This window comes from Dryobates pubescens, chromosome 5 (assembly GCF_014839835.1).
Source record: "Dryobates pubescens isolate bDryPub1 chromosome 5, bDryPub1.pri, whole genome shotgun sequence".
Classification (NCBI taxonomy): Eukaryota; Metazoa; Chordata; class Aves; order Piciformes; family Picidae; genus Dryobates; species Dryobates pubescens.
The window spans coordinates 32,162,718-32,176,902 of record NC_071616.1 but is presented as its reverse complement, the minus strand read 5'-3'; the positions used below and the strand labels follow the sequence as shown (position 1 = coordinate 32,176,902).

The following is a 14,185-nucleotide window of genomic DNA, read 5'->3' as shown; positions in this document are numbered from 1 at the left end:
TGGAGCCTCATGACTCCTGAGGCATTAATGCCATTGTTCATGTAACTGTGTCTGCCCTGATTCATGAACTACCGTGGTCACTCTCGTGATTATGTCTTGTAGTTTGCTCTCTCTTTTCACCTGTTACTAATTCCTACTAAACTGTAAAATGGGGGGGGGGGGGGGGAATGTTGTATTTGAGCTGTATCCTTCAAAAACTTCTCTGTTGTTTTCCACTGCTAGTTCTCCTTTCCACTCTCCCTCTTGCATGCCTCCTTCATACCTATACAATAAGTGCACTCTGCAGTAACCCATAAGTTAAAAACAGTCTTGAATGATAAACCATATACAATTCAAGTTGTGAATTATCAGGATATAGAAATACTAATTTTCTCAAAGTGCTGTACTACTCAGAGTTTGTCAGGTATGTAGCAGAGACACTGTCAAACAAACCAGCCATCACTGTCAATCCCAGAATTCTATGAGGAAGGTGATGTGTGTGCATGTGTGTGTGTGTGTATGCGCCAAGTGGTAAGAAAACTACTCACAGATTTATTCATGTATTTGTTTATTCAAGGGAGAGAAAGTTTCCTGCTGTCTTACCTCTCCCTCCTGGTGCACAGGAATTGGAATCTGTCATATTCCTGTTGATTGACAGGAACCTGTAGACAACCCAAATTTCCGAAGACAATGCTTTTGTTGACGATATCATTCCTTTTGAAAAGGGATTTCCTGAAACCTGCATCCTTCTGGGAAGTGTGTCTGCTTAATAATTTGCAGGAAAGTAGCTGGAAAGAGATAAAAGGCTTGTAGGAGCAGAAGGTTAGAGACAAGCAATGGAGATGTCGGCAAATGATGTCTTTACACCCATTGCTGCAAGATGCACAACTCAGTAAACTGTCTCCTGCCTCCACCAAGGCAGATCCAAATCCATTTCCCTTGCCTTCACCAGGCTGCCTGATCTAAGCTTTTGAGGATAAGTGTAAATTGAGAGACAAAACCAGAAATGTCCTGATCAGAGCAGAAAAGATGAGTGAAGAGCTCATTTGTGTATATATGCTGAATCATTTTGCTAACAGTAGTGCAAAGACAATAATGTCTTTCTCTACCAAAATCTGTCCGTACAGACTTCATAGTGTCTGTAACAGTGTACAGAGACACTTTAATGTTTCCTTCCAGCACTAGCTACTGATCTTTATCCTGACATCAATATTCTTTTCAGAAGAGGACATCAAGGATGGTCTCTTCTGATACTTTTCACCTCTTTTTCTTCCTCCTTACTTCTTCTTACATAAAAATGCATGCTCATAACTATAAAGCAGCCAGAGCAGCAGGCACACAAAGGGGTATTTTAGTTGCTTGGTCATTTTCTCTGCACCTTTGATGCAGAGATTATAGCCTCAAATTTTGAACACAAAGTTCAAACCCAAATAACTCATAAAGAAAAATACTCTTAATCTGAGGCTTCTAGTAAGCTAAAAAAAGAGCAGAGTATCCACTAATGTGGATGTAGATGTGAACAATACTTATGAGGAGGAAAAAAATGGGATTTGTCATGTACTGTTCCATAACTATTCTTTGTTATCAGGTGATAGAAATACATGGGCATTTTTGTTAAGCACTAGGAGCACTGTACTAGGCTTCAGAGGAATGGAACTGGATTTGTTTTCTGCTTCTCATTCAATTCCAGACATAACAACTTTATACTTACTGTATATTATAATTATGTAGGGTAAGTTTATGACTGCAATAAAGCCAAGAAAATTTATACTAAATATTTTTGTGTTAAATTAGAGTCACTGGCTGGTAGTAGTGAAAAGAGTAGATATGACCATTTGATTTTGGTTGTATGTGCCTTTCAGTTTATGTTGGATTGCACTTAGGTTCCGATGAATGAGCTGCTTGGAAAAGTGGTGCCGAGTTGTTAGAAATTCAGAGAAAAAAAAAATGTATTCCAAGGACACACTATTTATTGTTTTCAGGATTCCTTGAAGGAAAAAAAAATAGACAAATGTCATTAATTCCCCCTAAAAAAGAAATACCCTTAATATAAAGTACCCTTAATATAAAACATCAGAAGACTAATGAAAACAGACAAGGGGCTTCAGGAGCTCAACAAAACTCCTGTTCTTGTAACATCAGGCTGTAAGTGTTCATATGCAGGCTATGCTCCATATGCTATCTTGGCCCTTTATTCTCTGTTATGTCCCTTGAACGTAAATAGGTTCTCAGGCAGCCACAGGGACTTTGACTGTTATGCATGGGACTGCATGTTTGGAAGAAAGCAGCATGAAAAGTGGGGAGAAGGGCTCTGAGGGCAGCTCTGGAGCTTCTATAGGCTCTATAGATACCACCACTGAAGAAATATTGGTCAGTGAGGTAGGAAAGAGTTCCATAAACAGGCTGCTAGTTTTTTTGTTTGTTTTTTTCAGTTGGTTTGTTTGTTTGTTGTGTTGTTGGTGAGGGGTTTCTTTGGATTTTTGTTTGGATTGGTTGGTTTTGTTTTCCTTTCCTTTTGTTTTGTTGTTTTTTCTTTCTTTCCTAGATACCACAAAATTGAGTAGCATTTTCAGTAATATATTAGTTATATATATATATTAGTTATTTAAACATGTTTGTTTATGAAATGAAATTATTTCATAGCTATACACAGTAGGGTAATTAAAGCTTAAATTTGTGTTGGTAATTCTGACCAGTGAAGGGGAGACTAATGACACCCTCACCTTTCCAACTTGCAACCTGATGTTTCAGCCTTTGAAAAATTTTAAGCAAAATATCTTAAAGGACTGTTCAGTTCCAGTGTTGGAACAAAAGCAGATTTAAATTTTTTATCCAGTGCACAAAGACAGAATTGTTCTTCTCCAGACAGTGGTAGTCATGACAAAAGGTAATTTAAATAAAGCAGGTTTTTAAAAGACAGTGAGCTAAAAATGTTAATCTCAGACTCCTCTTAGGATATGAAAGGAAACATTAGTGTCAGCAACTCAGGCCACCAAGCCAGATTTTTAGACATGGCTACCTAAAACGTGTGCATATGTTCTCATCTCTTCCAATGTTCTTTTCTCAACTTTATTATAACATTCCTTAAATCCTAATGGGATTTAAGATCCTGGCTGCAGCAAGACAGGAAATGTCCTAGACACTTGGAAGATGTGGCTTGTGCTCCTAAGGGGGATACAGTGAGAAATATAGAAATGAAGTGTACATGGTAAAGAAATAGAAACAAAAATGACCAAGGTGATGATGGGCAGAGGTGTTACTATTGAGGTATTTGCTTGTTGTTGCAAATGATCAGTTCATTCACAGAGAGGCTCAGCTAAGTTCATGTAAGAGTATTGAAAACACAGTTTGCTTTAGGTGGCCAGCATGGCAGGGATGCAGAGAAAGTTCAATTACTCTACCTGCCTTCAGTTTTGGCAGTTGCTAAAGAACAAACTGTTTCAGCTTTTCCAGCCTTCTGGAATTTGTAGAGAATGTTTTTCTTTAACAAAGTTACTTTTAAAAAAATTGAGTAAATTGTTCACCTCTCCATTCTTTTTAATGTCATTGGAGTAGAGCTTTCTAACACAGGGACAAAACTCACTTTTGAATAGAATAGAATTAACCAGGTTGGAAGAGACCTTTGATATCATCGAGTCCAGAATGAATTGAGTCCAGAATGATCAAGTCCAGAGTGAATTGCGTTAGTGTCCCTGAGATTTGCTAAAAAATCCTGTAACTATGACCACTACTATGAATTATTATTAAACAGTTCTAAAAGACTAATGAAGTAAAGCTTTCCCCTATTTATCTAAACAGATTCAGTTGTATCCTTGCGTCCTCATTCCTTCTGTTGCACCGCAATAAATCCTAAAGTCATAGATATCTAGATCTGTCCTTGTGCTCTTGCTTATTACAATCAACAGTAGCTACCAATACATGGGTTTTGTACTGATTTTTATAGTATCAGTTTATTAAGGATTGATAGCTGGAGATTAGGATAATGGCATTAATAAAAGGACTCCCTTTCTCACCATTGTAAGGAATGAATACAGTAGAAAAGTTTTAACAGATTTTTAAGGGCAAATTCATGTGACAGTGAAAAGGTGCCAGCTTCCAAGGTGCTGATATGCTTAAGTGGCTGTCCAGTTGAAGCTCTCTTACTTATAATGAGAAGTGCTCTGTGTTTGACCCAATTTGCTAGAATAATTACTGAAATCTTTTATTCAGTGCCACATTTACCTAGGTGAGAGCTGCTCTGAGCAGAGTCCTAGAAAAAGGTGAATGCATAAATTAGTTTTAATATGACATTCCCTCCTAGGAAATTCCCAGGAGCTGCAGTTGCCTGTGGCTGCAAGTCCTCAGCTGGGCATTCTATCATACCTGGGAGTCAAATAAAACCTAATCAATAATTGAACTTACAATTGAACAAGAACTCAGTGCAGGGTATTGGCCCTGCTACTCTCTCTCTCTGATGAAGTAAAGGAAGAAAGAGATCCACTATTACTATTCCATGTGGTCCCAAGCATCTCAGAAGAGGTTCTGCATGTCCTTTCTTATTTTAAAAAGACAGTGTCTTGATGGATCAGGGCAGTATCATCTCGATGGGAGCCAGGCCATATTAAAGGCTGATAAACTGCCGTATTTCAGCTCATGTTAGAACATAATCATGTTAGGGTTTCTCTACAATATCACGTCATCTGACATAATTGAAAAGAAACCACTCTTGACTGAATTATACCTGTGAGAGAGAAAACCTTGAATAGTGGGGTAGCCATCTTACTGCTACACAATATAGCTTGCATTACAATATAGATACATTTGTCACTTAAATCCATAATGCTAAGAAACAGGACTTTTCAGGATCTCACTTTTTTTCCCCAACTCTTCTAGCCTTGAGGTTGGTACCTGATCCTGCTCCATATAAATATGATGACCTACAAGTGCAAGGCTGTAGAGTTTGACTCCTAAAGAAACTTTCTACACTCAGTCCATGGGGTTTGCAAAGGCAGCATTGTGGGACATGTAATGAACTGCACGGATGTAGCAAAACAACACATATTCCTGAATTACACTCAGTGAATTATCTGTTTGGTACTTACACTGCTTAAATAAGGGAATAAAAAATTTTAAACATGATTTCTCTGCACTGAAATTCTGTTTTCCTGAAATCCCAGCCATGAGTTTTGATCTGAGTAAACAAAATCTGGGAAAGTACTGTGCTTCTGTAACTGTAGTTCAACGCCCTGACATCTATGTGTTTGGTACCTTTCAAGGTTTATATGCTTCATTAGGTTCAAGTATGCAAAATACACCTTTTTTTTCAGCTATTGTAAATAACATATAACAAGACAAGATAATATCATACAATGCAATATCTGTCATTGCATGCTTTAAAGACTTTTTTTTTAATAGATCTGAATATTAAATAGTATCTGGGAAAATAAAAGTTAATAATACAAATAAAAGCTGAAAATACACATTAAAGAACTCATCTGTGCTAAAGCTAGCATATTTGTTTATGTGGCCATTCATAGACAACTGTTGCAGAATTAAGAGAAGAGAATAGGGGAGATCTTACTGCCGTCTACAACTACCTGAAGGGAGGTTGTAGCCAGGTGGGGGTTGGTCTTTTCTCCCAGGCAGCCACCAACAGAACAAGAGGACACAGTCTCAAGCTGCACCAGGGGAGGTTTAGACTGGATGTTAGGAAGAAAGTCTTCCTAGAGAGAGTGATTGGCCACTGGAATGGGCTGCCCAGGGCGTGGTGGAGTCACTGTCACTGGAGGTGTTTAAAAAGCGACTGAATGAGGCACTTAGTGCCATGGTTTAGTTGATTAGTTGGTACTGGGTGATAGGTTGGACTTTATGATCTCAAAGTTCTTTTCCAGCCTGGTTAATTCTATATTCTGTATTCTGTGTCTAACTTTTATGGTTTTGAAGAAACTGCTCTGAGCTGATACCCTAAACCAACAGTTTAGCAGATGTGAGCCAGTTTCATTTAGTGGCAGGCTAGTTCTGAAGTGTGTTGACAGCACAGTTCACCTAAGAAACTATATCAAGGTAATAGTTCTAACAAATACGTACCTTACAGCAGGATATCTTATATTTGTGAATTACTGTACTTTTTAAAAAAGACCTTCTTCATAAGTACCTATAATCTGGCTGTGTGCATTAAGTTGGAGAATATATATAATGGCATTACAAAAAGAGAAGCAGAACATTCCAGAGTCTAGTAGGAAATGACAAAAAGTGCACAGAGTGTGATTAAATAATATGGCCCAGAGTCTACTCTGTCAAGCATCAGTGGATAACATTCATTTTAGTCTGTAGTTCTGCAAAAGAAAATAATACCTGAGCAAAAATTTCCAGTTAAATGGTTTAGTTTTAGGTTTATAAAATGTTTTAGGTTTAGGATTAGAAACAAAGAGAGGTCAAAGACTGGAGGTACAATAAGCAAATGCAAGTGATAGATCTAGCCTTCACCAAAGTCACTGAAAGTTCTTCAATCATTTCAATGACTTCATCAAATCTATTTCAAGGGTATTTAGCAGTACTATTAAGGTAATGTTTAATATTAATGCCTTTTTTTTTTCAGAAAGTGTCAAAAAGTACAGCCTTAGAATAGTCTTCCAATGGGCTTCAACTTCCCTATTAAACATTTCATACTATTCAGCTTTTTCGTTTCTCTTGCCTCTTACAGGAAGGCCGAATCTGACAGATAGATGATATGAGGACTTCGTGGACATCTGAAAGCTGAGTGTAACACCAACAGACTTCAGGGAAAGGAAATATTATCCCTCCAAGCAACTCATACAGACGACTTTCGGTAGCTTTAAATTAACCTGTTGCTTACCTGCAAAGACACAGCTATTATTTTGTTCAGCACACATGGAGGAAGGCAACAAACTTTGTAACCCTGGCTAATAAGACTGTGGCTTTCTTATCAAAAGTAGGAGGTAGACCAATTATAAGAGGATTATTTCATACTCTCCAGGACTTCAACTCTGGCCTGAACACTGGGCATAAATAGAAGGCAGTTTTAATGACCTGAGATTTTGCTACCTGTGCTTTATTATTGTTATCAGTTCTTTAACACTTTGGTACTTTATTTCTTTAAATTAGAAATGGGTTCATGGACTAGAACGTGTCCCACAGATTGGGCTGTTCTCATGAAATCATGGCTTATCTTTTCCCTGGGGCTTTACATGCAGGTCTGCAAAACTTTGGCCTGCCCAAAAGTGTGCCGCTGTGATCGAAACTTTGTCTATTGTAATGAGCGAAGTTTGACCTCAGTGCCTCTTGGGATACCAGAGGGTGTAACTGTCCTCTACCTCCACAATAACCAAATTAATAATGCTGGATTTCCTGCAGAGTTGCACAATGTTCAGTCTGTGCACACAGTCTACCTGTATGGCAACCAATTAGACGAATTCCCCATGAACCTGCCCAAGAATGTCAGGGTTCTCCACCTGCAGGAAAACAACATTCAGACCATTTCTCGGGCAGCCCTTGCTCAGCTTTTGAAGCTGGAAGAGCTGCACCTGGATGACAACTCCATCTCCACTGTTGGTGTTGAGGATGGAGCATTCCGGGAAGCCATCAGCCTCAAGCTTCTGTTCTTGTCCAAGAATCATTTAAGCAGTGTCCCAGTAGGCCTTCCAGTGGACTTACAAGAACTCCGAGTAGATGAAAACAGAATTGCTGTCATTTCAGACCTGGCCTTCCAGAATCTTACAAGTCTGGAGCGTCTGATTGTGGATGGCAATCTCCTTACAAATAAAGGCATAGCTGAAGGCACCTTCAGCCACCTCTCCAAGCTCAAGGAATTCTCAATAGTGCGGAATTCACTGACCTACCCTCCTCCTGATCTTCCAGGTACACATCTGCTAAGGCTCTACTTGCAGGACAACCAGATAACTCATATACCACTTACAACCTTTTCTAACCTCCACAAACTGGAACGCCTCGATATTTCCAACAACCAGCTTCGGATGTTGGTAAAGGGAGTATTTGATAATCTTCACAGCCTGAGGCAACTCACTGTAAGGAATAATCCCTGGTTGTGTGACTGCAGTATTAAGTGGGTCACTGAATGGCTCAAATTTATTCCTTCTTCCATCAACGTACGGGGTTTTATGTGCCAGGGACCGGAGCAGGTCCGAGGTATGGCAGTCAGGGAGCTCAATATGAATATGTTGTCATGCCCCACCACTACCCCTGGTCTGCCACTTATCATCACCCCAGTCCCAGCTACAACCATGCCAACTACATTAGTTCCCACCTCATCAGTTTCTCCACCAAGTAGCAAATACCATCCTCTCATTCCTACCTTAGCCACACTCCCCACTGTTCCTGACAGGGAAGACAGAGAAAGGGTGACACCTCCAATATCTGATCGGATCCAACTCTCCATCCATTTTGTGAATGACACTTGCATCCAAGTTAATTGGATGTCTCTTTTTACCGTGATGGCATATAAACTCACATGGGTTAAAATGGGCCATAGCCTGGTAGGAGGAATTGTTCAGGAACAAATAGTTAGTGGAGATAAGCAACACTTAAGCTTGGTAAATCTGGAGCCCAGATCCACCTACCGGATTTGCTTAATTCCACTGGATACTTACAACAATTACCGAACTGCAGAAGACACTGTCTGTTCGGAAGCCACAACCAAGGCTTCATTTTTGAGCAATGGCAGCAACATCCCCTCCAGCCATGAGCAGACAACTTCTCAGAACCTGGGCTCCCCATTTCTGCTGGCAGGGTTGATTGGGGGTGCAGTGATTTTTGTCCTTGTGGTCCTGCTCGGCATTTTTTGCTGGCACATGCACAAAAAAGGGCGTTACACCTCCCAGAAGTGGAAATACAACCGGGGCCGTCGGAAAGATGACTACTGCGAGGCAGGGACCAAGAAGGACAACTCCATCCTGGAGATGACGGAAACCAGCTTCCAGATTGTCTCCTTAAATAATGATCAGCTCCTTAAAGGAGATTTCAGACTGCAGCCCATTTATACCCCAAATGGGGGCATTAACTACACAGACTGCCACATCCCCAACAACATGCGATACTGCAACAGCAATGTCTCAGACCTGGAGCACTGTCATACGTGATAGTGTGGGCAGATGGGGGTGTCTAGGACAAAGAAAAAGAACTCTCAGAAAAGATAACCCCTGAAAAACAATGAAAAGAAATTACATTTGATAAATGTTACACAGATGCATTTATGCATTTGAATACTCTGTAATTTATACGGTGTACTATATAATGGGATTTAAAAAAAGTGCTATCTTTTCTATTTCAAGTTAATTGCAAATGGTTTTGTAACTCTTTGCTTTTTAAAATCTTTAAAAAATATTGCTAAGTACTGTACAGGGTTGTACAATAAGAACCCAATGTCATGGCAAAGGAAAGAATGACTCATTCTTCAAACATTAACCACTTTGCTGTCGAAGCTGTCTGAGGGATGTTAAGTTTCTCAGTCTCCTGCAGTACAGGAAAATAAGTGCATATTAAAACAGGGTCACTAGGAATGGACAAAAGTGATTCAGATAAAATGGGTATGTCCCTTCTGACTTAAACACGGCAGTTGCTGTTGTGCTTCAAACAACTGGAAACACTTCCCTTCCCCTTTGTCACTTCTGCATTTCCTACCTCCAACTGAAAGCTAGAGTTCTGAGTGCTACCAAAAGGCTGCTTTCTTCTTTGATTAGTTTCCTGTCAATATATGTGGAATAGGAAAGGTAGACAGAGCTCAGTGTCAAACTTAAAGTGACCTTGATTCCTATTTTCAAAAGCTACTCTGAAAATGTCCCCTAACACTATATACTTTTATGACAGAAACTGTTCCTGTTTTTCATTATGATTAAGAAGCTTTAGGCATTCTTTGACCCTTTTCACTGGGAGATGAAGGTTATCAGTATGTAACAGATAGCTGTCATTAAGTTGCATCTCCCTTTAATGGGGCAGCATTTGTTGACACAGTGTGTTCAGGTAAAGCTTGAATGAGGGGAATTCTGAGTGCTCCCAGCTCTGTAGTATTCATGTAGAATTTGGAATATAAAAGTGTAAGTTGCTGAAAATATGATGCAAAGTATGATGCAAATGAAAGGGTTACTATTGACTTTCATAATTCAAGACCTGTTTAATCTAGGGTTCTGAGTTATGTTCTGTATGGTGAAGTAGGGGGGGAAAAAGACAAACAGAAAAAAAAAATTTCAAAAAATTATTTGTTATTGGAAAGGCCTCAAGTTCTATTAGGAGCTGAAATATATTCATCAGAGGAAATCATGTATAAATCCTGGTTGTGTTTTGATAGTATACACCATAGTACAGTGTTCAGAGATGGGTGTTAACTAAGTATCCAATTAATTGAGAAATTGGGGAGTACAAGTCCACACTGTTCCTCTGATACCCTTTGTCTTGAGCTTTTGAAAGTTTTCCACAATGATCTGTGCTTTATAAGCAGTAGGTGGGGTTAGAATTTCCTTTTTTATTCTCTCAAATTCTTTAACTGGAATACCTTTTGATTCCTTGAGCTTTACATGCATTATGTGAATCATCATGCTTCTATTATGACCATGATGATGCTTTCAAAATTATATAATATTCCAGCCAGCCCACTGACTCTGTGACTGCCAAGAACTCTGGATTTCCTGTCAGCTCAGTGGTGGAATCTAAATCTTTCTTTCTTTAAGTTTGTTCGGTTTTTAATGCAACTCAGTTTCTTCTGAGCTTGGGGAAAAGCACAAGTTCATGATAAAGAGTTAAAAAAAATAAAAAGGGTTGGAGGGAGACAAAATTTTCCTGAGGGAGTAGGAACCCAAAATGAAAGCTTTTTACAGTGACCAACTAGGGACAAGAAGTTATTGTTGGAAGTAGATTGGAAGCAAAGGCTGAAACACTTTCACTGTGGAATGCTTAGACTTTTCACTTTATGTTGGGAGAGAGGGTTTTAATCCTTTCCTTTGCCCATTTCACTCAACCTGTTCTTGAAATACAGCAGTCTATGAGTATGCAGTTTCTGACATTCAAATCACATGATAACACTCATTTTCTGCTATGGCGAAATGAATCCAGTTATGATTGTTGGCAAAGTACAATCATCGTATAAGGAACCACATCCTTCTTCCAACACCTTTTATAATCACATTTTGAAATTCCATTCTATGTTCTGTATATTTGCTATTTTCTCTGGCTATAATAGGTATTTTAATCAGCCTGTGTGGCTACTGTAATGGTAAAGTCACTGAAATTTTGCTGAATAAAGTTCTGCCATATGATTTCAAATGGTGTAATTCTAGGTAGAAACGTCTATGCAAAGTGGGGGTGGGGTGGGGGGTGTTTGGTTTTTTGGTTTTTTTTTCTGTGATCTATTTACTAAAGATTATGATTGGAAGGTTGATGCTTTTGTTTTCTTCATGTAATGTTTTAGATGTCAAAGTCCACAAGACAAGCAGCAGCTAGTAGTGCTTCTGCACGCTTCCATTGCATGCTAGCGTTTGAAATTGAGTCAGAGATTCTCATTGGCTGTGGGTATAGTATTTAATTTTGCTGAGATAGCAAGTTGTAAGTTCATTTCAAAAGGCATCCTTTGAAAGTATGTTCTTACTACAATTTCATACTTCAGTGTCTGATACTGGAGGAATCTTTATCCTCCTTGATGAACATCATCTGTTCTACGCCTCAGGATACCATAGTTTATTGATGAGCTAGGCACCTTATTTATAGCAAATTACTTATTCAGGAAGTTTGTACTACAGGTGAATGATCCACAAGCCCAAAAGTATGACAACAAATGTGGTTACTGTCCTAATAGGGTGAAACCAGAAGGCATTCTCAAACTCTTGTTTTTGATCTCAGGTGATGAAACATATATACATATATATGTGTGTATATGTACACATATACATACATACACACACACACATATATATATGCACACACATATACATATGTATATGTATGTACTGTTACTCACATAGATCAAAAATCAAAATGATAATTCAAATAGCATAGTTTATGCTTCCTAAAGGCTATAGAGCATAAGTCCCAAATGTGTGCATAGGCAAGTCATCCAAAATGTTCTCTTCCAGGTCCTGATTTGAAAAGGTTCATTAGAATGAGTAGTTTACAGAGAAAATCTCACCCATCTTCCATTTTGTACTTCTAATAACTGACAAAAATGTACAGAAAAAATAGGTGAATGGAATAAAACAAAAGTTTAAGCAAAATTATGTTGAAACAGTATCACAGCACTGCTATGCCCAGTGACTGGGTTCCTTTTGAAGACATATTTATTTACAAACATGTCCTCATTCCCACAGAGGAAATGTGTCACTATAATGTGTTCTTTGCATGTAGCTTGCTGGCAGAAACAAACACCTGATCAATGCATGGATTTTGTATTTAAAGGTTCTTATTGGAGACACTGTTACTGAATTCCTTCATAAGGATATTGAGAGATTGAGTTACTTTGGACTAAAAAGGTATTAGCAGTTCTCCCTGTAAGCCCGTAAAGGACTACCTTGAATGTCATGTAAAACAGAAAAACAAAGTAACATATGGTGTTTGCTACTAGAGTAGTTCATCTCAGTTTTTCCCTCACTTCCTCATGAGACTAAATTTCTCCTGAGCAACATGTAAATTTTAATTTTGCAAGCAACAGAACTTTATGAATATTTTATTGTTCTCGTGGTTTTAAGGCACTTTATTAATGGCACTGAAGTGAAAGTTCCGTCTCAGCTTTTGACAGTGAAGTGGTTAATTCCCATTAAATTCTCTATTTATAGTACTTCTACACCTTAAATTTAACATGGAGATACTAAAGTTTTTTCTTTAGACCATGAGAATAATGGTTTTGCTTATGACATATTTCCAGCTTAGTGGGAAAACAAAACAGAAATGAGTGTCAAACCCAAAGTTTAACCCCAAGTTACTGGCTCTAAGCCTCATCAAATTCTTCCTCATGCTCTCTTCTAAACACAGAGATAATCCTAGGAAGCTGACGATCACTCCTTCCCTGAGCTCTGCTGAACTTCTGTTCAGATGATACTACGGGCAGTATTGAAGCACTTGGCATTAAATTTTTTTTGCTGCAGAGAATGTCTTGCTTTTTAAAGGACTCTGGATAGTAGTCCATTTGGAATAGTGCAAAAGAACTTTGGCAGGCTTTTATTATACTGGGGCTCTGTGGAAATGTGCCTCACAGAGAGTTGAGTTCTGATCTCTGTAACAGACAAACTACTAAACAAATTGTTAGCATCCCTTGGTCCCAAATATCTGAAGGTGATCTTTCATAAAGTTGATTTTAACTGAGACATGCACACTTGATTCTGTTCTGTTTGGTATACTTTCTATCTTTAACATGGAAAAAGTTTGAAGTCTGCATTATCTGTTTTCTGCAATCTGCCATGTTGCACGCATTGTTAACTTCAAAACCTCACTATACACTATATATTATCTTGTTGACATATTCAGTAAAGAGTTATTCAAAAAATGCAACAATCCTGCTGTATTTATATGAGTAAGTTAATTAAAATAAGGATGTGAATATCTGAAAGGGAAAACAGAAAACCAAAAATATCAAACTTTTGTATTTTCATTCCTGGATACATTTTCATATGTTCTACTCTATGTCCACCCTCTCGCTCTTCACATTCTGAAAGACAAATACTTTTGTCTTCTATCTCTGAAAGAGTTAAACAAATGTTACTTCAATGTCTCAGATTTAATCTTATCTTTAAGATTATCTCATTCTGATATGCATATAGGAAAGCACTGTAACCAAGAACAGGTTGTATTTCAGTGTTTGCAGTTTGTAAGTACACTCAAGCAGCTACAATCTATTAAAAAAAAAATGTGGAAGCTGTGACCCCATTATATTCATAGTAATTTGAGAAATGCATTTGAAATTAATCACTGACAATCTTAAAACTGCCTTTTATTTATTATTATCTATTTAATCTTTTACCTTAAAACAAAGTGTGGGTTTTTTTTCCAGTTCTCCATTTTAAATTGTTCTTGAATTTTCAGAATGCACAACATTCAATCATAGGCCTTAATAAAATTTTGTATCTCTTATACCTAGCATATATTGTAATATATACAGTACATATAAAGAAATGCTTCAGCTACTTAGAAATTTAAATTACCCCTATTCTATTTTCCTATACAAGAACTAAGTTTTGGCTTTGCCAGAGCCTGAAATATTGAATGTCGCAAG

At 38.1% G+C, this 14,185-nt stretch overlaps 1 protein-coding gene across 2 annotated transcripts in view; it reads left to right on the top strand.

The window, feature by feature from the left end:
- The window catches only part of FLRT2 (fibronectin leucine rich transmembrane protein 2), a 59,440-nt gene extending 49,286 nt beyond the window's left edge, over positions 1-10,154 (top strand). For both annotated transcript variants that reach the window (XM_054161943.1, XM_054161942.1), the window contains exon 2: positions 6,662-10,154. In XM_054161943.1, coding sequence (XP_054017918.1) covers positions 7,086-9,074 — 1,989 coding nt within the window. In that variant the 5' untranslated portion in view covers positions 6,662-7,085 and the 3' untranslated portion in view covers positions 9,075-10,154. The remainder of the gene's footprint in view (positions 1-6,661) is intronic.
- The last annotated feature ends 4,031 nt before the right edge of the window (positions 10,155-14,185 follow it).